A 25,437-nucleotide genomic window follows, 5' to 3' on the forward strand; every position below is an offset into this window, starting at 1 on the left:
TAATATGATGCATGCTATATCCTCCAAACAAAGCTTCCATCCACAAATTAAACATGTATATACGACATAAGTCAGGCACAAGTCTAGGTACTGGAGACAAAGGGTGAAAAGATTGCGATTCCTCTACCAATGGACTTTTAGTCAAGGGAGGGGAAACATACAAATATTTAATGTATATATAATGACTAACACAATGAACATATTAGCAAGATAGGACAGCACAGAAAGAGAGCAAGGCAGGTAGGAGACAGAGTAATTAAAAGTGAGATTAAGACTCAAGAATAAAATAAAACCCCAGGCCTCAGGAGGCTAAGACAATAGGAACATTTTCAAGTTCAAGACCAGCCTGAGCTACACAGCAAAGCCTCAACTCAAAAGCACAAAGCAAAACAAGGGGAACAAAATAAATATTTAATATATCTTCCTGAAGTACTAACTGTAAGCAAGTAATTTTAAAATATTTTTATTTATTTATTTTCAAAGACAGAGAAAGAATAAGAATGGGCATACCAAGGCCTCTAGATGCTGCAGACAACTCTGGATGCATGTGCCACTTTGTGCATCTGGCTTTACATGGGTACTGGGGAATCAAACCCTGGTTATTAGGCTTTGGAACCAAGAGCCTTCACCACTGAGCCATCTGTCCAGCCAGCAAGTCATTTTAATTACGATACTAAATAAGTAGAAAAAAACTATTCTTATGTAGTTAAACACTAAGGAACATATCATTTGCGTAATAGTAAATCTACAATGATATGTAAAAAAGTTAATTTTTAAGTGTTTGCTTCAATATTAAAAAGCATCTATGGGCTGGAAAGATGGCTTAGCAGTTAAGGCGCTTGCTTGCAAAGCCAAAGGACCCAGGTTCAACTCCCCAGGACCCACGTAAGCCAGATATATCTCTCACTCAAATAAATATCAATAAAATATATTTTTAAAAAAAAGCACCTAGTAAGCACTTGTCAATGCATGGCAATAATCAACCAAACATAAAAATGTAGTTTATACTTCATGATTCTAAAGCAATTAAAGATACAGACTGTATAAAGTCAGCTTATTTTAAAACAGTCTAACCTTAACAAGCGAAGTATACTAGTATAGAATCATTAAAAATAGTATTTGACTGATTGATTGTCTGTCCCTTCTTTTTCTTAAGACAAGTTTCCCCAGGCTGGCCTTAAACTCACTATGTAGTCAAGCATAACTTGATCCTCTGTCTCCACCTCCTAGTGTCTAAATATAGGTGTGTGCCACCCCACCTGATTTTATGCAGTTCTTGGGCTCAAACCCAGAACCTCATCTCATGCATGCTAGGCAAGCACTTCACATCTGAGCTATATCTCCAGCCCTCTTTGTCCTTTCTGAAAACTCAGTTCCACAGCTGTTAGTGAGAGCTGATCAGTCTAAGTGTGGTGACATGGAATTCCAGAGAGCACAGTAAGGAAACATCAACCTACAGAACAAAACACTGTGAAGGGTACTGGATCCCAAGCAGAGAAAAGAGATCTAGATATGGCATGGCCAAGCAAGGGGCCTGCACGAGAAGGGTGCATCTAATGGGACAGGTCACAGCCTAAGATGGGTAAGAAGTTACCAGTGCACAACCAGCACAAGGCCAGGGTCAGTGTCAGGAAACACAATACTGGTTACATACATACGTTTAGGATCAATTATAAAATCAAGAGAAATGGGAAAAAGAGAAATGAGAGCTACATTTCTCACTGCAAATGGAAAAGGAGGAAACTAGGACAAATCCTGAAATAGTAAGTTTGAACTAGAGACACAAATGCCATGCTAGTAGTTTTCAATCAAGATAATAATAATAAAGAAATATAGGTGTAATGAATGTGCATGCACACACAATATCAACCTCATCCTGGCCTCTATATATCTTTCCCTGCCACAAGGAACCTGGGACTGGAGAAGTGGCCATTTTCACGGCTTAGTGCAGAGAAACATAAGTAGATAAGCCTGAAACATCTGTCCTGCGTGAAAGTAAAGAAGTATTCAAGTTCAATGGAGATAAATAAAAAAAAAAAAAAAACACAAAAGACTCTACTGGCTAAACCTGAGTCCATTTGAGAAACAAAAACAAATCATAATGGATTATAACACACTGGATAAAATAGGAGCACATAGGTACATAGTTAAATTAATCCTAAATTAAAATTTAAAGTTGGTCAAGGAATAGAGTATTTCCTAGTTGCAATGTTCTTCCCCACAAAATACTTTTTACTTATAAGGGTTAAGAGTCACTTTATACTAGATAATGGGATAAATCAAAGTCATGTGTCTCTTGAAAAGACATAGTAAGAACATAGTATCATTTATGTAATGTTCCTGCCAGATATGGGCAACTGTATGAGTAAACATAAGAAACCCTCTAAAAACACTAGCCTCTTATTTTCAAAACTATCAAAGAGAATTATGAGAATCACAAAAGAAAGTCTTAAATACAGGCTGGGGACATGGCTCAGTCAGCCCAGTGCTTGCCATACAAGCTTATGGACCAGAGTTCAGGTTCTCATGAACCCTCATAAGATTCCAATGCTGGGCTGGGGAGAGGGCTCAGTGGTTAAAGGTGCTTGCTTCCAAAGCCTTCTGCTCAAGTCCTCAGTGCCTCAAATGAAAGAGAGAGAGCAAAGAGAGAGGGAGAAGGAAAGGATGGTGTACGGGAGAGAGAGAAAGGAGAGAGAGGGAGACAGAAAGGATGGTGGGGAGAGAGAAAGAGAAGAAAAAATATATGGGTCACAGGCCAAAGGATATCCAAAAATGTTTATTAAGGCTATCCCAGATTAGTAACTGAAGTATACTGCAAATTTAGGGGCTACTGACTGAGAATGGAGACATGTGATTCAGGTGCAGAATACTGAGGGTCATCTTCGTCCACATGCCCTTTGCCAGTGTTCCCATCATTAATATACAGCACTGTGCAGGTAAGCTATGTACTGAAGGAATTCCTACTCTCCTCTGTATGCCTTACTGCCCACAGTTTCTGCTTAAGAAGGCTTCTGCTTTGATCTGAATCTGGGAGTTCCAAGTTTCACACTATGGTGGTTTGATTCAGTTGTCCCCCTTAAACTTAGGTGTTCTGAATGCTAAGTCCCCAGTTGATGACAATTTGGGAATTGAAGCCTCCTGATGGCAGTGTATTATTGAGGGTGGGCTTTGGGTGTTATAGCCAGCTACCCCTTGCCAGTGTGTGGCACACTCTCCTGCTGCTGTCCACCTGTTGTTGTCTACCCTCTGCTCATGCCATCAGTTTTCCCTACAATCATGGAGCTGCCCCTCGAGTCTGTTAGCCCTAAAATAAACCCTTCCTCTCACAAGCTTCTCTTGGATCAGGTGCTTTCCACCAGCAATGAAAAGCTAACTACAACATACAATGACCTTTAAATTTCAATTTAGAAAGTATTCCATTTGAAAAAACATATTAGTTGTCTATCACCAAGGCTATACCTCAGCCAGTACAAGATGACCCAAAATTATTGAGTTTTGTTTCTCATAGTCTTTCCCCAAAAAACTGTAGACTGTTCAGGAAGCCTACAATTAAGAGACAATATTGCTTTTTTCCTTTTATGTTTTAGTTTAATTTCTTTTTAACACTAAACTTTTAGGCTGGAGAGATGGCTTAGCAGTTAAGGCACTTGCCTACAAAGCCAAAAGACCTTGGTTCAATTCCTTAGGACCCATGTAAGCCAGATGCACAAGGTGGCACATGTGTCTGGAGTTCATTTGCAGTGGCTAGAGGCCCTAGTGTGGCAATTCTCTCCTTCTTCCCCTCTGTCTCTCTTTTTCTCTCTCCCTCCCTCAAATAAATAAATAATAATTTAAAAAATAAATAAACTTTCATAGTAATTGTTTTCTTTAAAAAATATTAAAATACTTAGGAAAAAACCACTAACATAAGAACATTATATTCCAATCTGAGATATGTATTCAAATATTAAAAGTGAGATATAGTAAGAAATTGAAATAAAATAATAAGTAATAACTGGGGATGCAGTCCAGTTAGCAATCACTTGTCTGTCATACAGAAGGCTCTGGGCTTGAACCTAAGCTAAAAGCAGGTATTGTGGAACATATCTATAATCCCAGCACTGGGAGACAGAGAAGCAGGAGGATCAGGAGTTCAAGGCCAGCTTGAGATATGAACATGAGACCATTCCGCCCCACCCAACAAAAGAAGGGAGATGTTTGGAAATGGTGAAAAAAAATGAGAAATAAACACAAGAGAACTTGAGTCCCATTTTTTGCTTGTTTGTTTTTTGAGGTAGGGTCTTGCTGTAGCCTAGGCTGACCTGGAATTCACTATGTAGTCTCAGGGTGGCCTCGAACTCACAGTGATCCTCTACCTCTGCCTCCCAAGCGCTGGGATTAAAGGCGTGCACCACCACGCCCAGCCAAGTCTAAATTAAAAAAAAAATCCTTTTCAATTATGTAAAATCATTTCCATAGAAAAAGATGTTATAGGGCTGGAGAGATGACTCAGCAGGTAAGGCACTTGACTGCAAAGCCTAACAACCAGGGTTTAATTCCCCATTACCCATGTAAAGCCAGATGCACAAAGTAGCAGTAGTATAAATCTGGAGTTTGTTTGCAGCGACTAAAGACCCTGGCATGCCCATTCTGTCTCTCCTCTCTCTATAGCTCTCTGCTTGCAAATAAATAAAAAAGATGTTATAATCATATGGTGCAACTAATTTTTAAAAACGTTTAGCAACAGATCACTTGATAGTGATGATACCTCTACTAACCTCTGATTCATCACCCTTCTCTCTATAAGCAGTTGCAATACTGGTCTGAACAGCCTTAATCCACGCCTGACGCAGCTTTTCAGAATCTGCCTGGAGCATACAACTTCTAAAAGGAAACAACATATCATTTTTCTTAGATATAAAATCAAACAAAAAGAAAAAACACTAAATTCATAAGTTTTATAGTTTTTCCATTTTGCTATTTAGTGAAAAAAAATTCTGTTGACAGAGGTTTTATTCACCTATTTTTAGCACAAAGTATGATTGGGGAGAAATCAAAGTGCCAATAAAACAAATTATCTCTTGAAGACAAATCCCCTATCCCTACATAAGCAAAGATATAAGCCAGCCAGGTGTGACGGTACCTGCACCCGCACCCACTCCCAGCATCAGAAACTGACACTCAGGGGTAAGAAGCCAGCCTGAACTACATAGCAAGTTTGAGGCCACATTGGGCTACATAAAGAAACCTTGTCTAAATTTATTTCTTAACATACACATACACAAACTTTTTTCTGTGTGTGGGGGGGTGGAGATTTGAGGTAGGGTCACACTGTATCCCAGAGTGACCTGGAACTCACTCTATAGTCCCAGAATGGCCTTGAAGTCACAGTGATCCTCCTACCAATGCCTCCTGAGTGTGAGATTAAAGTCGTGCACCACCACATCAGGCCATATACACACTCTTAAATCTACCATGTAACCACAACATGTGTGTGTATGCATGTTTACAAGTGTGTGGAAGTTAGAGATCAACACTGGGTATCTTCCTCAGTCACTTACTTATTGAGACAAGGTCTCTCCCAGAAGCTTAGGGATTCAGCTGCTCTCCCTGGTTTGCCTGCCCTAAGGAACCAACTGTCTCTGCTTCTCCAGCACGGAGGTTACAGGCACTTATGTAGCTGCTGGGATATCTGAATGCTAGTCCTCACACTTCTATGACAAGCAAGCTCTTTACCATTGAGCTATTTCCCCAGTCCCCCTCTTCTATTTAAACAGGGTAAAAGTATAAAATGACGGTTACTAAAAAATTTCACCTGCTACATGATTTCAGTTCAACACAGTATCTAACATGTTTTTTTTCTTTGTTGTTGTTGTTGTTGTTGTTGTCTTAGTATGAGCTAGACCTGGGGAGAGGCATGTAATCCCAGCTACTCAAAAAGCTGGAGCAGGAGGACAACAAGTTTAAGGTCTATCTGTGCTATAAAGTGAATTCAAGGATAGCCTGGCTAGCTTAGTGAGAACTGTCTCAAAATTTTTTAAAAAGAAAAAAGAGGGGGCTGGAGAGATGGCTTAGCAGTTAAGGCGCTTGGCTACGAAGCCTATGGACCCAGGTTCAACTGCCCAGATCCCACGTAAGCCAGATGTACAAGGTGGCACATGTGTCCTGAGTTCGTTTGCAACAGCTGAAGGACCTGGAGTGCCCAGTCTCTCTTTCTGTATCTGTCTCTCTCTCTCTCTCTCTCTCTCTCTCTCTCTCTCTCTCAAATAAACAAATAAAATATTTTTAAAAAGAAAAAGAAAAGAAAAAGTCTGGGGATATAACTCAGTGATAAAGCACTTACCTAGTATGCATTAGGCCCTAGGTTCAAGCCTCAGTATCATCAAAAACAACATTTTTGGGCTGGAGAGATGGCTTAGAGGTTAAGCACTTGCCTATGACATCTAAGGACCCCAATTCAAGGCTTGATTCTCCAGGACCCATGTTAGCCAGATGCACAAGGAGGCGCACGCGTCTGAAGTTTGTTTGCAGTAGCCAGAGGCCCTGGCGCGCCCATTCTCTCTCTATCTGCCTCTGTGTGTGTGTGTGTGTGTGTGTCGCTTTCAAATAAATAAATAAAAATAAAAACATTTTCACCTGGATACATAAGTAATCTTTATAGCTGAGAATACAGCTCAGTGGGAGAGTGCTTGCCTAGCTTGAAAAATCCCGAATCCCCACTATCACACTAAATAAGTAAATAAAATAAGCTTTATAAAATCAGAATGTTGATACATGAAGTAAAGTTACCTAAGTATCTCACTATAATCATCATTGAAGTTTATTGTTCTACTTGGGTGTGGTGGCTCATGCCTATAATCCTACCATATCACTTGGGAGACTGAGGTAGGAGGAACAACCAAGAGCTTTGGGGCCAGACTGGGCTACTGAGTGAGTTCCAGGTTAACATGGACTAGAGTGAGACATTGCCTCCAAAATATAAATATAAACATGAATGAATGAATGGGTGGATGAATAAATAAATAAATAAGTGGAAGAAAGAAAACTCATTGTTAAATTTATTGTTTAGATTTTTCTTTTCTTTGTAGCACAGGTAATCCAAACTGAATTGATTTCCCAATTGTGGAAAATCCTTTGACAAACTATCGAAACATAAAAGCAGTTTTCAAAATCTTTTGAACTTCTTACTTTGTCGGAGAGACCACCTCAAAACAGAATCGTCTTTCGATATCTTCACAATGCTTCACTGTGCAGAGCCTGAGATCTTCCACTACCACAGTGGGGTTATCCTACAATAAGGAAACAAAATAACTGTATTGAAAACATTGGGTTTTGAATATTACTATCAATAACAACGAATTCCAACATACTACTGGAATAAATGGTCTAATTTTAAGGATTTATAATTTTATCTTATTATACATACAAATAGGGGTTATGAACCTATGCAACTAACAATCTTACTTGTCTCCTCCATCAATTAAGAGATTGGCCCCAACATTGGTACATAGTAACTGCTCATAATTATTAACTTCCTGTTAACCTTCTTTCATTTTCACTCACATCCATTACTCTCAGGTTATACTCAGGGTCCCCCTTCCCATAGAGAAAATATATTATACTCCAAAAGAGATGTCTTTAATGTATGTTTTAAATTACTCAAAGTTAAGAGATGGATAGGTCCTTCTAAAATCATTATAAGAATGAGAAGTTTTTATTATTTCTTAATAAAAATACAAACGTAAAATCAAGTTTGCGAGGGTAAAAGAAAACACAAACTAATTAGCTAAAAATCTTCTAGAAGGGCTGGAGAGATGGCTTAGTGGTTAAGCGCTTGCCTGTGAAGCCTAAGGACCCTGGTTCAAGGCTTGATTCCCCAGGACCACGTTAGCCAGATGTACAAGGGATGCACACATCTGGAATTCGTCTGCAGTGGCTGGAAGCCCTGGTGCACCCATTCTCTCTCTCTCTCTCTCTCTTTCTGCCTCTTTCTCTGTCTGTCACTCTCAAATAAATAAATAAATAAAAATAAACCAAAAAAAAAAAAAACTTATAGGAAACAAACTTGTTCCTACAGTCACCTCACAAATAAAGTGGACATTTGAAATTTATTGTTTCTACAATAACATTCATACTAGATCACTGGGTAAAAAGCAAGTCATCAATTAACAAATGGTTCTTTTTTCCTAATAATTTCAAGCAGTCTCAAAGTACACAAGTAAGTCTAGTATGCCTTTCAAATAAATAAAACTACCTGAACACTAAAGATAAGATTCAGGAAAATAAGCACAAACACACCTCTAACAAAGGGGGTGGGGAGATCCTATTTAAACAACTAAGAGTATATATTCTGGTTATGTCATTTTCAAACTTTCTATATTATCATTAGAAATGCCAGCTGGTATTTTCTTTAAAGACATGGTCTTTAGCCTCAAAATGGTTCTAGGGGTGGCAAAATTATTTCTGCCTCACAACTAACCAAAGAACATAATGAAATAATCTGGAGACAAAAAAGTCCATATCACAGTAAGACCCTACTGCTGAAGACTCCACATGTCTGTGCGGCAAGGTCACTGAGAAATCAATCTGGGGCAGAGCTAAAAACCTTCTCTGGTAGACCAGCTGACAGAAAGCTGGAAAAAGCTGCACTGCATGCAGCTCTATGGGAGACAGAAGCCATCAGTAATGAAAACAGTCAACACTGCCAGCCTCAAGTTGGGCCAGCCAGGCCAAATGAGTCAATGGGTGCAATAGTGGCATGTCTGTTATGGGGAAACCAACTGCTCTCTAATTGGACTGGAAATCTTCTCTATGGGAAGGAATACATGCCTGGTACTGAAAACCTAATCAAAAGCCTGTGGTGGGAGAGGTCATGAACATTAGTAGTGTAACACCTGCTCTTGTATGGCTAAGTGCATATATTATACTCACCAAACTGCCCTGTAAGCACTTTACCTAACATTCATATCCATATATTAACACTAGCCTCACTTTTGGTTAGAGAAGCTACTCTTTTCAGATGGCAGTAACCACTGGGATAACCCAAAAGGCACCACAGTGCTGAGAAGAAGTGACAGAGGAATGTTCAGTACTGAAACATCTCTATCACATCCTCCAAGGCTCAGAGTCCACTGCAGAAGAGGTGATGGAAAAAATATAAGAGTCAAAGGAAGGGTACCACTCCTTACAATGCAATTGTCCAGACAGAAACTGGCCTCAATATCCATGACATTGCAGTCCCTAGTACTACCTTCACAAGACCCTTATAATAGGAGGAAATGATAACAACATCAAAATAAGAGATTAATGGAGAAAGGGAGAGGATATGATGGAGAGTGGATTTGTGAAGGGGAAAGTGGGGGATGGAAGGGAATTATCATGGGTTATTGTCTCTAAATATGGAAGTTGTCAATAAAAAATGCCCAAAATAAGTCCATCTCAAAACTAGGAATTAAGAATTCAGAACTTAGGGGCTGGGAAGATGATTAAAGGCACTTGCTCTGCAAGTCTGTCATTGAGAGTTCGGGGCCCCGGCATATATTATATATATGGGAGGTGGAGTCAGGAGAGAGTCCCAGAGATTATGGGTCCACCAGTCTTGTATTTCTAGCAGTGAAACAAAGAGACGATGCCTCAAACAAGATGGACAGAGAGAACCAACATTCTGAGGCTGCCCTCCGACTTCCACACACGTATCACATCCACATACACTCTCATACAAAGTTTTTTTGACCTTGAACTTTTTATTTTATTTATTTTTATTGATGGCTTCCCTAATTTTAGATAACAAACCATTGTAATTCCCTCCTGCCCCGACTTTCCCTTTGCAACTCCACTTTCCATCAAATCCCCTCCCCCTCTCATTCAGTCTCTCTTTTATTCTGATGTCAACATCTTTTCCTCCTACTATGAGGGTCTTGTGTAGGTAGTTCATACATATTTTTTTAAAAAACCTGAATTCAAAAAATCACTCTTTACCAGCCAATTTATCTGCTTATCTGAATTTCTGCAGAAATTTAGAAACAGCTGGCAACGGTGATGCCATTTTATGAGCATTAAGGACAACTGAGATCATTACAGTCCTTCAAAATGATTGTAATATAATGTTGAAGGGTTTTCATAAGACTTAATTAATATTTTACTGCAACTTGTTCTGAGCTTAATTTAATCACAAAAAAAGTTAATAAATTACATGGAAAAAAAACTAAAAAAAATCACTCTTTAAGAAAATAAACACATTTTATTTTGTTTTGGTTTTCTGTTGTATGGAATACTCCATCTGCAGCTTTGTGCACATTAGCAAGACCTCCACAACTCTACCACCCCCAAATCATTCTACTGTTAAGGCTCAAGTGTTGACAGTGACCACTCTGGGGTCTTTTTATGTGTGCCCAAACATAAAACTAATAAAACAACTTCAAGAATTTTACATATGAGTATTTATAGACTTCCATGTTTACCGAAACAAAGAGGTATAGAACAAAAACCTACCTTAAACTTTTTCTGGTAAACCAGCTGATTGTTCTGTATTGAAAACCAGCGTCTAAATAAAGATAAAATAGACCTAAGTTTTGATCAACACAGGTTACTTATGTTATTCTGCTAGAAATAAAGTATTTGGAAAAGCACTGGAAACCAGTCTGTGGTAGTTACATTTTGAGGTGCACTGCTTTGTTTTTGTAGGAATTGAGGGTGATGTGGGTGACTACTGAAAACTAAGAATAAGCATCTTAAAATCACTATTAGGAAAATAAATTTAATATATTTTTGATTTGTTCTTGTCATAAATCATAATCTTACAAAAATGGCTATTTTTATAAGAGCAAATAATAAGTTTAAAGTATAAATGTATAATTATTTGAGGTTTCTCAAAATAACTAAAATCTTTCCGTAAAATATTTGTGATAATTAACTTGCACTGTGAATACAAATATCTTTGTGTATGGTAAAACATTAAGAAAAAATGGTGTTTTATTTTCAACTTTTCAGGAGAGAATTCAGTAAGAATTTCACTTGATAAAACAAACCAACCATTTTAGAACTGTATCAGAAATAATCACCAATTAATTTGGCTTTATTTTCATATCAAATGTTGCCAAGGCAAACACATCTATTCCCTCAAATGATTCACCAAACTATTTATATGGTTTTGTTCAGTACTGAAAATTGTTAGGAAAACAATTTATGGGCAATTGTCCTTAGAAGAAAAGATTATCCAGGTATCCATATTCATTAATTTTTACTTATTCAAAAACATAAAGTGACCTAGACTTATTTTTTTTTAATTACAGGCAAAAGCCATTCATAAAAGGAAGCAAAACTTCTTACCAAGCATGAAAGGGAAAACAATATTCAGGTTGTTATTTTAAAATTAGTTCCATATGAAGTGATTTCCAATATAAATATTAGTTATTAATCTACTGGCAGATAGAGATTCTACCTTTTCATAGATACTAGTAGAGACTACTAAAAAATTGTATTTAAACAGCTTTAATTCCTTTTTTTTTTTTTTTTTTTTTTAGTTATTTCTCCAAAGCTAAGAAAATGATTACGAGATGCTTTTCAATTTTTAAGCCTTGTACTAAATAGATTGTTAGGTTTTCTTGCCACTTAAAAAAGATTTGTTAAACAAGCATCTAGATAAAACAAGGTGGGTTGCTCTAAATGCAAATCACCAGTAACCGTCAGACTAGAAAAGGAAGAACTTCCAAGAGTGCTTGTTTGAGAACAGAGCTGGTTAGACATGTTAAAGGAAATACACACAAACAAAATGGTGCAACCCTGCCATGTGGATGACATGCAATGGGAACAGTCTCTGATACTGAGTTCTCAAAGACATATCTGAAGAAGGGTGAGCTATAGTAGTATTTACAGTAATTGTCTTACATAGTTTAAGGAAACTACAGTTTCATGGGCCAATGGGAAAACACCCACAGAACAATATAAACATTTTATGTGTCTCAGGTCCTCAAAAAATAAATTAATCTATTTCATCTTAACACTTTATCATCATCAAGAAAAAATAACAAAATACTAGATGAAAATCTGTTTCATCACAGAACATTCCCTTTGCTTATTAACCATATGGATCATACCTATTTCTGAAACTCACATTTCCTACCATTTATTTATTTCTAGTTGACATTCTGACATCAGTTTTTACATATGTGAGAAAGACAACATAAATTCATCTTCACTTGATGCATCCTTAAGGAGCAAAAATGACATATTATTATGTGAGTAGAAAAAAACTAGGAATTATGAAGATGTATTTATCTGATATCTGTTCTCCATGACCACTAAAAGTAAAAAGAATTGGGCTGTAGAGATGGCTTAGCAGTTACGGCACTTGCCTGCAAAGCCAAAGGACCTCGGTTCCATCCCCCAGGAACCATGTAAGCCAGATGCACAAGGTGGTGCATGCATCTGGAGTTCATTTGCAGTGGCTGGAGGCCCTGGTGCATCCACCTCTCTCTCAAATAAATACATTAAATTAACTAAATAAAAACAACTAATGATTGTCATCTATCATCAACCAGAACTTCTGTCAGGTAAGTAAAGTGAAATGTTATTTTTTTTTAAGTGTTCCTACAGAATACACCTAAGGATTATTAACATATCTAGGAAAAGGAAAAATGAGACAAAAAGCTAATAAATATAGATTATGGATTAAAGAAAAAATATTTAATATTTAAGTACTTAATATCTGAAATTTTAAAGTGTAACAAGAAACAGTAACTAGATTCAAAGAAACAAACTTTGGAAAGCTCTGTTAACATAACACACTATAGTCTATAAGATTAAGAAACAGAGCAAAATGCCAACATACAAGGCAGTTAATAAGAAGAAACTTCCTACTCATTAAGCAAAGTACACATAATTTTTCTCTAGTCAAAGTAATTTAGTACACTGCAGAACAAAATATTAAATCTATAAAAAAAATTAAAGATTGTTGGGGGGGAATTAACATGGGATTTTTTTTATAATCATGGAAAATGCTAATAAAATTTTTAAAATATATATGAAAAAAATTAAAGATTGCATACAAATGAGAACTTCAAAATGACAAAATTTGAGTCAAAAGGAAAAAAAACTGATTTATGAAAATCAAGCATCTTTTAATGTTTGATCACTAGTTCCAGAACTGTACTTAAATCAAGTACATGGATAAGTCAAATTTCAAAATGTGCATAACTAAAACCACAGAAATTATGAGTTTACACATATAATCATTCAGATGGCAAACAGGTAAAAATTTAATAAAATCAAAGAGTTAAACATGTACACTCCTTTATTCTAAACTGGACTGGTCTAATCCTAGCTATTACTCAATTTTTACAAAGAGCTTTCTATTTTCCTTATAAAAAATTTTAAAAGGGGGATGGAGAGATGGCTTAGCAGTTAAGCGCCTGCCTGTGAAGCCTAAGGACCCTAGTTCGAGGCTCAATTCCCCAGGACCCACGTTAGCCAGATGAACAAGGGGGCGCATGCATCTGGAGTTTGTTTGCAGTGGTCAGAAGCTCTGGCGCGCCCATTCTCTCTCTCTGCCTCTTTCTCTGTCTGCCGCTGTCAAATAAATAAATAAATGAATAATAAAAACAAAATAGATTAAAAAAGGATAAAGGTATTTCTATTACTCAGTCTGCATCTTCTTTGGGTAATTTTAAGAACATCAAATGTTTTTTATAGATTAAAACAGAGTATGACAATTAAAAGGTTTAATTCTGTTCCTCAAAATACTTATATTTTCCTCCCTAATTAAAGTATAAAGAGACTTAATATCCATTGCAAGTAATCCAGCTGAAATGCAGGTTAATTATGAGCTTTCGCGTGCCAAAGAGGAAAAGTGGAGTAAGAGGAGGGTGAAGGGAAGGAAGCTATTTGGTACCTGATATGATCGGGCTTTTTCCTGTCATGTGAAAAAATGGGCGAGGGTTAAAACATAAAGGAAAGGTGGTAAAGAAATGAAAACGCAAATGTGCAAAATAAGCAAAGGACTAGCCTGATACAAAAACAAAGCAAGAATCAAAGGAACAAGCTTAAGCTCCTAACAAATCAGTCGGAAGTGTCTGTTGCATTTTATTCACGTATTATAAATCTATGCACTCTGTAGAATTTCAAGTCTTAGGAATCTGACATTTTGAAAATATACAAAAACTTGCTTCAAGTATTACTGTAAGCCTCTATTATTACTTTTTGCCTACGATCATGACTAGAAAATGTGAACAGTCTATTGCCACATTGTAATAAGCTGCTTTTAAAACTTAAGGGGAAAATCAGTACACATATATCTACAGAAACCTAGAGCACATTAAAACTTTTTAATGAAAACAAGGTGGAAACACTAATAAAAAATTTTCAAGCCGGGCATGGTGGCTCATGCCATTAATCCCAGCACTCAGGAGGCAGAGGTAGGAAGAGCGCCATGAGTTCAAGGCTAACCTGAGACTACAAAGTGAATTCCAGGTCAGCCTGGGCTAGAATGAGACCTTACCTTGGGGAAAAAAATTTTTTTTTCCAAAGATCATAAAATTGTAACCAAATACTTCAATACCTCATGTTCAAGAAATGGCAGCAAACACTCTAAGGCCACATGAGTCATATTCTTTGCTTCTTTTGAGATAGGGCCTAGCTGTACAGCCGAGGCTGGCCTTGAATTCAGTCCTCTTCCTTCTGCCTCCCAAGTGCTGGGATCACAAACATGTACACTGTGCCCCAGAGATTCATCTGCAATCTATGTACACATTTCTGACTTTAAGAACAAGATGTTTTATTTGTATCAGCAGCATATGTAACATTTTGTTTTATAAACGTGTGATAGTTTATCATTTTTAGCTCTGTTTTCTAGTTCAACAAAGACATCAGCTTCTTTATTAGCCTGTTCAAGTTATTACTAATTCATACAGACATCTTATTATTTTCCTTGATACTCATCTTTTCTAAATGAATTATGAGAAGCAAAAAGAGAAGGATAGGCTCTAGTGTTTAAACTGAAATAAAGCTGCCACACTGAGAACATGACCTGATAAGGAAAAGTGACTGTGGAAGACCTTCACAAAAGTACAGTGCTCCCTGGACCTCTGTGGAAGACCATCACAAAAATATGCTGGTTTTTATAGCTGTGTGGCCACTGGCTCACCCCATACATTCAAAGCCATAGAAGGGGCTGGAGAGATAGCTTAGCGGTGAAGGCGTCTGCCTGCAAAATCTAAGGACCCTGGTTTGATTCTCCAGGGCCCACATAAGCCAGATGCACAAGGGCACACCAGCATCTGGAGTTGTTTGCAGTGGTTGGAGGCCCTGGTGCTCCTATTCTCCCTCTCTCTCTCTCTCTCTCTCTCTCTCACACATACACACTCTACCCCTTTCTTCCTCAAATAAATAAATAAATAAATAAATAAATAAATAAATAAATCATGATCAAGATATTTAAAAAGTTGATAATGAAAATATGTCATAATTCTAGAAAATTATAGGTAATAGCAAGTATGTCATTACATGATTGGTACCTTATGGTAATTAAAACAAGTGCCCTAAAATAAATCAAACAATAAAAGAAATATTTATTTCTTAAAGAACAACAAATCCAAAGAAGTTCGAGGCCTCTCTCCATATAAAATGTTGTGATATATATGCATATATGCAAACAATCTAACTATGCAAATATATTTGTATGCCTGTGTATCCCCTTGTAAACAATGTCACCACGTTGTTCACTCCCAGATTCACATGATGCTCTTACCTCAACATCTTGAGTAAGGTACATCTGGCTCACTCATTTTTGGATTACTTTATAATTCCTATTATAATGTAGATGCTATATGAAGACTTACTAAAGGGTATTTTGTACAGAATAATAACGAAAAAATCTACACGTCAAATATAGACTTGTTTTCCCCAACATTTCTGATCTGCAGGTGGTTGGATCCGTAAGTGTGAAACCACTGATACAAAGGGTCAATTGTATTATAAGTTTATATTATTTTGAGAGACCATAACCTAAGAATCTTAAGCCAATCAGAAATAAGATCAGGGCTGGAGAGATGGCTTAGCAGTTAAGCGCTTGCCTGTGAAGCCTGAGGACCCCGGTTCGAGGCTCGATTCCCCAGGACCCATGTTGGCCAGATGCATAAGGGGGCGCACGCATCTGGAGTTCGTTTGCAGTGGCTGGAGGCCCTGACGCGCCCATTCTCTCTCTCTCTCTCTCTGTCTATTTGTCTCTCTCTCTCTCTCTCTCTCTCTCTCTCTCTCTCTCTCTCTCTGTCACTCTCAAATAAATAAATAAAAATGAACAAAAAATAAAAATAAAAAAATAAAAAAGAAAAAAAGAAATAAGATCAATATTCCATATGTGATATAAAACTTTTCATTCTCACAATATTATACAAAATATTGTAATTACACTAAACCAGATCACTTATGCTACTTTCAAAATAGAAAAGTAATTGATAAAGCATGGATGAGATATTAAACTATTTGGGAATTTCTAATCATGTTCCCCTATCATGATCAAGATATTTAAAAAGTTGATAATGAAAATATGTCATAATTCTAGAGAATTATAGGTAATAGCAAGTATGTCATTACATGATTGGTACCTTATGGTAATTAAAACAAGTGCCCTAAAATAAATCAAACAATAAAAGAAATTACTTAAGCAACAGGTACAGAAAGCTTTATATCAGAGTAGCTGGGTTCTTGTATGTTTTTAAAGTTAAGGAACAAATACGGCAAAGACAGTCTTACTCAGAAGCTAGTACAATGTATTAGATTAAGCTTGATGGAGGACTACTTAAGAGAACTGGGACAGACTCTAGGCCAAACATGGATAAAGGGAAATTATTTGCATTTCCTGAGATGAGATATCTGATAGACCTCATTTAAGAAATTTTGATATTTGAAAACTGTAATATTAAAAACTAGAAAAAAGTTCTAAGTAACACTTCATAGATTTTTCTTTCTTTTCCCATTTGCTAATTAACTCCCATTTATTAACTCCTTTCTCCTGTGTTCTGGACATGATCTGTCACCTAAAGGCTTATGTGCCAGAGACCGTGTCATACACACTGCGGCAGCACTGAGGTGGTGGAATCCATAAGAGCCTGGTGCTATTTACCCAGTCATCAGAAACACTGCTTGTGCAAATGATAAATGACGGAGTAAGGGAATTCCCAGGAAAATGGGTTGTTAAAAAAGAAAAACAAAAAAGCTAGGCATGGTGGCACACACCTTTATTCACAGCACTTGGGAGGCAGAAATAGAAGGATCACAGTGAATTCAAGGCCACCCTGAGAACACATAGTAAATTCCAGGTCAGCTCTGAGCTACAGTGAGACTCTACTTCATGAGGGGAGTGGGGGGGGGGGGGGACAGAAGACTGGCCTCTCCCTGCTGTCAAGCTAGTATCCTGTCTCACGGTAAGATCTCTTCACCACAGTTCTGCTACTGTGATGCCATCCACCACCATGCCCTGAACAGAGAAGCTCAATCAGTAAACCACCCGATCTGGAATTATCTGACCATAAAACCATAAGCAAAGTAAATCTCTCTTTTAATCCCAACCATCTTCCTAAAGCTCTCATTTGTTTTCTGAAAATTAAGATGAACTACAATTTGTGATTTGAATTTCCAAAGGTATTATCCTTTTCATTTACATGGTAAGTGACATGTCTACAACTGAGTATCTCATCATTACTCTCTACTTCATATTATTACTACTTTAGTATTGATGCCAGTTCCCAGAATTCATTAAGCACATAAGAAATAAAAACTGAAGAGGTCCACATTGAAACCAATACTGACTTTCTTCTACTGCCCTGAATAGCAACGCAACTAATTCCCCACTACGACTTACTGTGCTTCATTGTGAAGTCAGAGATCATTTCTCATTGAAGTGGTCTGGGGAAGTTCATTTCTTTTCTATAGATTTATAGTGTTTTTGTTTTTTAAACTTTAAGGAGGGAGTTTTGACATCTGGAGGCTAAAATTCAATTCTAGCAATATATTATAAAATCGTACTGGATGTATAATCTGTTTATTATTATAAGAATTCACCAAATGGGGCTGGAGAGATGGCTTAGTGGTTAAGCGCTTGCCTGTGAAGCCTAAGGACCCTGATTCGAGGCTCGGTTCCCCAGGTCCCACGTTAGCCAGATGCACAAGGGGGCACATACGACTGGAGTTCGTTTGCAGAGGCTGGAAGCCCTGGCGCGCCCATTCTCTCTTTCTCCCTCTATCTGTCTTTCTGTCTGTCGCTCTCAAATAAATAAATAACTAAAAATAATAAAAAAAAACTTTGAGCCACCATACCTGGCTAACAATTTATTTTTAAAAAAAAATAAAAAAATTAAAAAATTAAAAAAAAAAAGAATTCACCAAATGTACTAATTTAAAAAAATTTTCTATTCTAGCTACAGATTTGCCAAAAGAATGCTTAAAATATTATTGTTTTAATTTTCAGAGCTTAAAATGTAATTTTACTTTATAATAACTAAAACATTTTAAACATCACAACATTTGATTTTCTTACATTTAGTATTGTTTTAAAAGTTCTATGTAACTCAGAGGCTTATCAAATATCATTATTCTTTCCAAGTCTTATGCACTCTTAAATGAAGAAAAGTGTTTCAAATAAAACCATATACCATTTAGGCTTCTGGCAATATTAAATATTGGAGAAATGCTCAATACTTCATTGACATTTGAAAATGTCAATGCATGTTGGGGTTGTTGTTGTTGTTGTTGGTTTTTGAGGTAGGGTTTCACTCCAGCTCAGGCTGACCTGGACTTCACTATGTAGTCGCAAGGTGGCCTCAAACTCATGGCGATCCTGCCACCTCTGCTTCCCTAATGCTGGGATTCAGGGCGTGTGCCACCACACCCTGCTGGCATGTTTTGTCTTCAGCTTCAGCACCAAGAAATAAAAATAAGTGCACTCAGAGCTCACCTTTATAAAGCATTAAATATGTCTATTTAAATTAACAAAAGTGGATACTAAATAAATTTACTGAGAACACTGTTTATTTTACTAAAGCTCATTAAAAATTCTATCATTAAGTGAAATCAGTCTGTTCATAATAAAATATACACATTTTAATCTCTTATGTAATAGCAGGAAATTAATTAGAACCTGGATATACTCCCAATTATTACAGAACTGTTCTGTTTTTGTTTAAAAAAAAAGATGTATCTTTAAATAAAAGATTAGTCACTAATGTTCAGAAGGATGATCCTGAGTCAAGCAATCTTCTGCTGTGCTCAGGTATGAAAACAATCTACTTTAGTAGGAGATTAGCACAGAAAAATATATTCTTATTCTTGTTTTTTTTAGAAGGAGGGTTTGAGGTAAGTCTCACTCTAATCCAGGCTGACATGGAATTCACTATGTAGTTTCAGGGTGGCCTTGAACTCCCAGGAACACTCCTACCTCTACCTCCATAGTCCTGGGATTAAAGGCATATGCCACCATACCCAGCTAGAAAAAATTTTTTTAAAAATATTATCCCTTCCTGAAGTATTTTAATTTTTTTTGAGGTAGGGTCTCACTTTAGCCCAGGCTGGCACAGAACTCATTTTAGTCCAGGCTAGCCTCTAACTCACAGTGATTCTTCTTTAGAGTGCTGGGAATCAAGGGGTGTGCCACCAAGCACAGCTAACACAGAAAAATATTTTGTACGTTCATCTTCTTTATTTGTTTTCTAGTATTTGAGACAAGATCTTGCCATGTAACACAGGATGACTTGAAATTCACAATTCCCCTGGCCTCAGCCTCCCAAATAGTGAGAGTATAGGTGTTTACCACCACATCTTGTTATTCATCTGTTCTTTTAAAAATTTATTTATTGACAATTTCACATATTAGTATATTTACTATATTCACCCTCCATTACGATACATCCATTTCTATAAGACATTTGGTAGGTTTCAATTTTCTAAATATTATTCCAGCAAACATTCAACTTTTTGGTAGCTATCAAGTTTAGAATAAGGAGGAATAACTGCCACAATTTTGAATACAGGAAAAAAATACCATATTTTTAAGGATTGCCTGGCTTAAAACTCATAAATAAACCCTACATAAAAATATGAACATAAGGCAATAAAGGAACTAAAAAAAACAAGAAAAGGCTCACTTATTTGACTCATCATCGTATGCAACAAATAATATGTTACTACAATCAGTTGTGTTAACAAATACTCAAAATTACTGGGATGATGTAGTCATTGGAAAAGTCCTCTCTCTCTCTTTTAAGCCATGGTTAAGCTTCAGAGTTAGGGTTTAGGTTTGCACTTGCTTCTATGATTCAGCATTTCATGGACTGAGTTCAGGAAAGTTACAATGGAATTCAGACAACTTAGAGAATTATGGGGGGAGGCATTGCCAAATCACAGGGAAAGTCAGAATATAGTAAGCAGGGAAGCATCAAGACTAGTATTTGAAAGCCATACCTGTTCCATGTTTTGAAGGCATTGCTGGCTCGCTTAAACAGGTATCCTTCCATGACGATGCCATTGGCAGCATCTACATTATATTCTAACTTAGAATCATCACTGGAGAAATCCTAGACAAAAATACACACGAGCATTCATTATGACTTGACTACGTTGCCTAAAAAAATAAATCTGTCTAGGGAAAGAGCTCTAAAGTTTTGCATTAAGACTATTAGAATAACATCCAGAAGAAATGGGGAGGAAGACCTAAATGATCCAATAACTGAGAGATGCTTTGATATACTAAAGTACTTCAATTCAGTGGACAGTTGTGTAATAGCTGTGACAATGATTGGTATAAAATACATGGTTATTATATAAAACATACTGTAAAATAAAGAATAGAATATAAATGATATTAAAAGTAAAAATAACATACATACAAATAGGCAAAAAGAACTATTATACATAGTATTACATTTAAAATGCTTTCACTGTGTCACAGTGCTTTATGGTGATATGCATCAATAATTTTAAAGGTATATGGATAGATGTAATTGGGATTATTATAATCTATCACTGTTCTCTAAGTATCTTACTGCCATGGCAGATTTCTTTTATCTGATAGGAGTAGAAATTTTCTATTTGTGAAGTTCAGAAATAGGATAAAAGCATCACATTTTGTTCCATAAAACAGAATTAATTTTGCAAAGGAAAAGGACTTTATGACCACCATTTGAAATATGCACAATGAACTCAGTTTTGGAAGGACTATAGAGCAACTCATGGTCTTCTACATTCTATCTAGTCATTCAAATGTATGTTTGAATACAATCCAAACCTTCAACTTTCCTCCAAAGATTCACAAAGTTTAGAAATTAGAAGCTCAATAATTAAAATAGTTCCTAACTTCCAAACTTTTTTAACCAAACTACAAAACAACTCCAAACACAGCCAATAAAAAATACAAAATCCCCTTCAAAGCTTTCCAAGTTACTCTGATGCAGTGATTAAATGTGGTTGATCTTAGAAGCACTATGGCACAGGCTGGATGCACACCAGCAGAGATTGATAAGTTAGCTGTGAGGAAGCCGCTTTGGAGGGGAGGTAGAGCAAGAATGACCTAAGGGCCTTCCAAAGGTGAGTCAGCTAAGATAGGATAAGGAAATAGATTGAATTCAGAATTAAAAGAAAAATTTCCAGTACCTTTCAAAATTTAACCACAAAAGGCTAATCTATAAGTGAATCATTACATATCTTTTTTTAAGAAAATAAAAAGACAGAGAGGCTGTGGTGGTACACGCCTTTAATCCCAGCACTTGGGAGGCAGAGATAGGATTGCTGTGAGTTCAAGGCCACCCTGAGACTACATAGTGAATTTCAGGTCAGCCTGGGCTAGAGTGAGACCCTAAATCAGAAAGAAAAAAAAAAAAAAAAGGCAGAGAACATTAATTTCTTCATTCACGATGAGTCTATGCATACATTTAAAAACTTTTATTGGCGGCTGGTCCCGGTGCCAAGATGGAGCTCACCATCTCAGTCCTCCAGATGGCTGTCCGCATCCTGGCCCTAACCGTTTACGTGCTCTATTTTCTGGGCTTGTGGAACTGGATATGCAAAAAACTGGTTCCCACACTTCTTGTCGCGGTTCACGGTGATGTACAACGAGCAGACGGGTGGCAGGAAGCGGGAGCTGTTCAGCAAACTGCAGGAGTTAGGGGGTCCCTCCGGAAGCTCTCCCTGCTGGGGGTGGGCTGTGGCACTGGGGCCAACTTCAAGTTCTATCCATCTGGGTGCACGGTGACGTGTGTTGACCCGAACCACAACTTTGAGAAGTTCTTGTTCAAGAGCATTGCCGAGAGCCGGCACCTGCAGTTTGAGCGCTTCGTGGTGGCGGCAGGGGAGGACATGCACCAAGTGGCCAACGGCTCGGTGGACATCATGGTCTGCACCTGGTGCTATGCTTGGGGGAGAGCTCGGAACAGATCCTCCACGAGGTGCTCCGGGTGCTCAGGCCGGGAGGGGCGTTTTATTTCATGGAGCATGTAGCTGCTGACCACTCCACATGGAATTACTTCTGGCAACAGGTCCTGGATCCTGTCAGGTACCTTGTGTTTAATGGATGCAACCTCACCAGAAAGAGCTGGAAGGTCCTGTAGCAGGCCGGCTTCTCTAGGCTCAAGCTGCAGCACATCCAGGCGCCCCTGTCCTGGGCTCTGGTGTGGCTTCATATCTACCCACACGCCATGAAGTAGCCGCAGGTGGCAGCAGAGAGCTGAAGTCTCCAATGGTTTAAAGCTGCAGTTTTACACTGACAAAACTAATCGGGAGAAGGCAAACCCTTGTTTTTAGGGTACAGTTGAATCTATCCCTGTTTTGTTCTTTTTTTTTTTTTAGTTTGTTTTAAAGTAATTACTTTTATTAGACATACATCCATATGATGATGTAGATAGAAATCATGAACACTACTCCAATTCCCGTCCACCTAGTTGCACATGAATAGCTTAGGTTCATAGACATTAAAACATAACACAGCATCTATGCAGACATTTTACAGAAGAGGGCCATGTGCTTATCATTATACGTGCCTGGCTTTTCTATTATCCTATTTAGCTGTTTTCTGTTGCCTCCCACAGAATCAACCGTGAAACAAGCCAAAACAGCTTTGAATTCTCCCTTCAAAGAAACAGTAGTCTTTCATAATTTAAATCTAGTCTTTATTCGGTGACTTCCTTGAATATTCTTCTAGTTATCCTATTTAAATTGCTCCCCAAAAGATTTTAAGTTCACTTCCTCTTTGAGAAGCAGTTAAATCACTTTAAAATAAGACTATGCCAGGCATGGTGGCACATGTCTTTAATCCCAGCACTGGGGAGGCAGAAGTAGGAAGATTGCTGTGAGTTCAAGGACAGCCTAGGACTCTACAGTAAGACCTTACCTTGAAAAAAAAAGACTTTATAAGGGAAGAAATGAAAAAGTCTTAGCCGGGTGTGGTGGTGCATGCCTTTAATCCCAGCACTCGGGAGGCAGAGGTAGGAGGAACGCATGAGTTCGAGGCCACCCTGAGACTACATAGTGAATTCCAGGTCAGCCTGAGCTAGAGTAAAACCCTACCTCAAAAAACCAAAAAAGGAAAGAAAAAAAAAAGTCTTAACAAGCCATAAATAAATAAATCCTAGCTAACAGAATATCCAAGTCTAAGTAACAAAAAATACTCTGGAAGAGAATCTGAACCCATTTGGTGTTGTTAGTGTCACTGGCTTGGCTTTTAGCAGTAGTTGACCAGGGCTGCCACATGTAGTTCTAAACAGTGTGATGTCTTATTTCCACATTCTACCACAATTTCTTTTCCTGCCTTCCAGTCTTCAGCTTGTAAAATAACACACTTGGCTGAGTGTGGTCACACACTTCTTTAATCCCAGCATTTGGGAAAGAGGCAGAGGTAGGAGGATTGCCGAGAGTCTAAGGCCACCCTGAGAATGCATAGTGAATTCCAGGTCAGCCTGGGCTAGAGGGAGATACTACCTCAAAAGCACAAAACAAACAAAAAATCACACTTTGACACATTAATGTATATGGGACACTTAAGATTCCTGGGTTAGTTCTCATCATTATTCAACACATACTTTGCTAGATATAATAAGAGTGCAGGCAAGGAAAGGCACTGTAGCTAGGAAATTCTTCTGTGATTCGGTACATGGTGTGAGAATCCTTAGAAAGCATCTGCAAGGCTATAAAACAGTTGGCAAATATTTTTCTTCTAAGATTCTCATCAAGTTCCACTTTCATTCTAAAATGACTTATTTGGTTGGGAAGCTATGAAAGGCTAGGTAGACCTATACAAGAATTTAATAGGATTTTCAGCAGTAGCTTGTATGTACCTTAACAAATGTCTATTTTCTGAGGTAATTTTACAGAAATACTATCTTTTAAATATTAACTCAACAAATTCTTGTTCATTTTAGAAATGGAAATAAAAAATGGTTTATGTAAAAAAAAAAAACACTTTTATTGTATGTGCATGTGTGCGTGCATGCATTGTGAGGAACTGGACCAAGAGCTCAGCTAGGGCTGCCATCATCATCCACTTATTTACGCAGACTGAATTAAGTAAGCAGCAGACACGGCTGACCATTGAGCATTTTAAAGATTTCATTTGCTTTTGTTATTTTCATACACTTTTAAAAATAACATATACACAAGCGCACACATACATTAATCTAGATTCTACATATGAACAAAAACATGTGAGGTTTGTCTTTCTGGCTTATTCTGTTAATTGTATTCTCCATTTCCATCCATTTTCTTGAAAATAACATAACTGCATTCTTTTTTACAGTTGAATAAAACTCCATTATGTGATATGTGTGGGCACATCTCACATTTCATTTAGCCACATATCTGCTAATGAACATACAGGGTAGTTCTATATGTTGCCTATTGCAAATAGCAGCAATAAGCATGGATTTGCAGCTCTCTCTGTGGCATGCTGACCTAGATTTCTCCAGGTATGTATTGTCCAGGAGTGGTATGGCTGGATCATATGGCAATTCTAATTTTAGTTTGGGGAGGAATAAATATTTCATTTCTAACATCTGTAGCTTTTCAATAATCTTGATGCTTCTCAAAGCATAAAATAAAAGAGCTGGGATGTAGCTCAGTGGTGAAGTACTTACCTAGCATGCACAAGGCCAACACCAAAAAATAAATTCATAAAAAAAGAATAAGACTCCTTGAACCTACAGTACATTTAAAATTTTTTCAAATGTACTTCTTGAGATTAATGAGCACTAAATTTAATTACTCTATCACTTAATATTTAAAAGTACTTAAAATGTGGAAAATTATTGTACTTGAAATGTGACAGATTTTATAATGTAAACAACTAATGATGTTAATGAAACACATTGTTACTATTTCTCTAAATCCACTGGTGTTCTGACAGTTTAGAAAGGAGTACTCACAAAAAAGAAAGAAAGAGAGAGGGGGGGAGAGAGAGAAGGAGGGAAGGAGGGAAGGAGGGAAAGG

At 37.3% G+C, this 25,437-nt stretch overlaps 1 protein-coding gene, 1 non-coding gene and 1 pseudogene across 5 annotated transcripts in view; 2 read left to right on the forward strand and 1 right to left on the reverse strand.

The window, feature by feature from the left end:
• Acap2 (ArfGAP with coiled-coil, ankyrin repeat and PH domains 2) overlaps window positions 1–25,437 on the reverse strand; it is a 159,698-nt gene that overhangs the window by 30,368 nt on the left and 103,893 nt on the right. For all 4 annotated transcript variants that reach the window (XM_045148851.1, XM_045148854.1, XM_045148852.1 and 1 more), the window contains 4 exons: window positions 20,428–20,540; window positions 10,471–10,522; window positions 7,168–7,268; window positions 4,758–4,863 (listed from right to left, as the gene is read on the reverse strand). In XM_045148851.1, the coding sequence (XP_045004786.1) occupies window positions 4,758–4,863; window positions 7,168–7,268; window positions 10,471–10,522; window positions 20,428–20,540 (372 nt within the window). The remainder of the gene's footprint in view (window positions 1–4,757; window positions 4,864–7,167; window positions 7,269–10,470; window positions 10,523–20,427; window positions 20,541–25,437) is intronic.
• On the forward strand, window positions 9,954–10,080 carry LOC123461347. Its single transcript, XR_006637633.1, has one exon. It is a non-coding gene; the product is annotated as a small nucleolar RNA SNORA33 (small nucleolar RNA).
• On the forward strand, window positions 21,931–22,664 carry LOC101599546 (annotated as a pseudogene).

Source organism: Jaculus jaculus, chromosome 5 (genome assembly GCF_020740685.1).
Source record: "Jaculus jaculus isolate mJacJac1 chromosome 5, mJacJac1.mat.Y.cur, whole genome shotgun sequence".
Taxonomy (NCBI): domain Eukaryota; kingdom Metazoa; phylum Chordata; class Mammalia; order Rodentia; family Dipodidae; genus Jaculus; species Jaculus jaculus.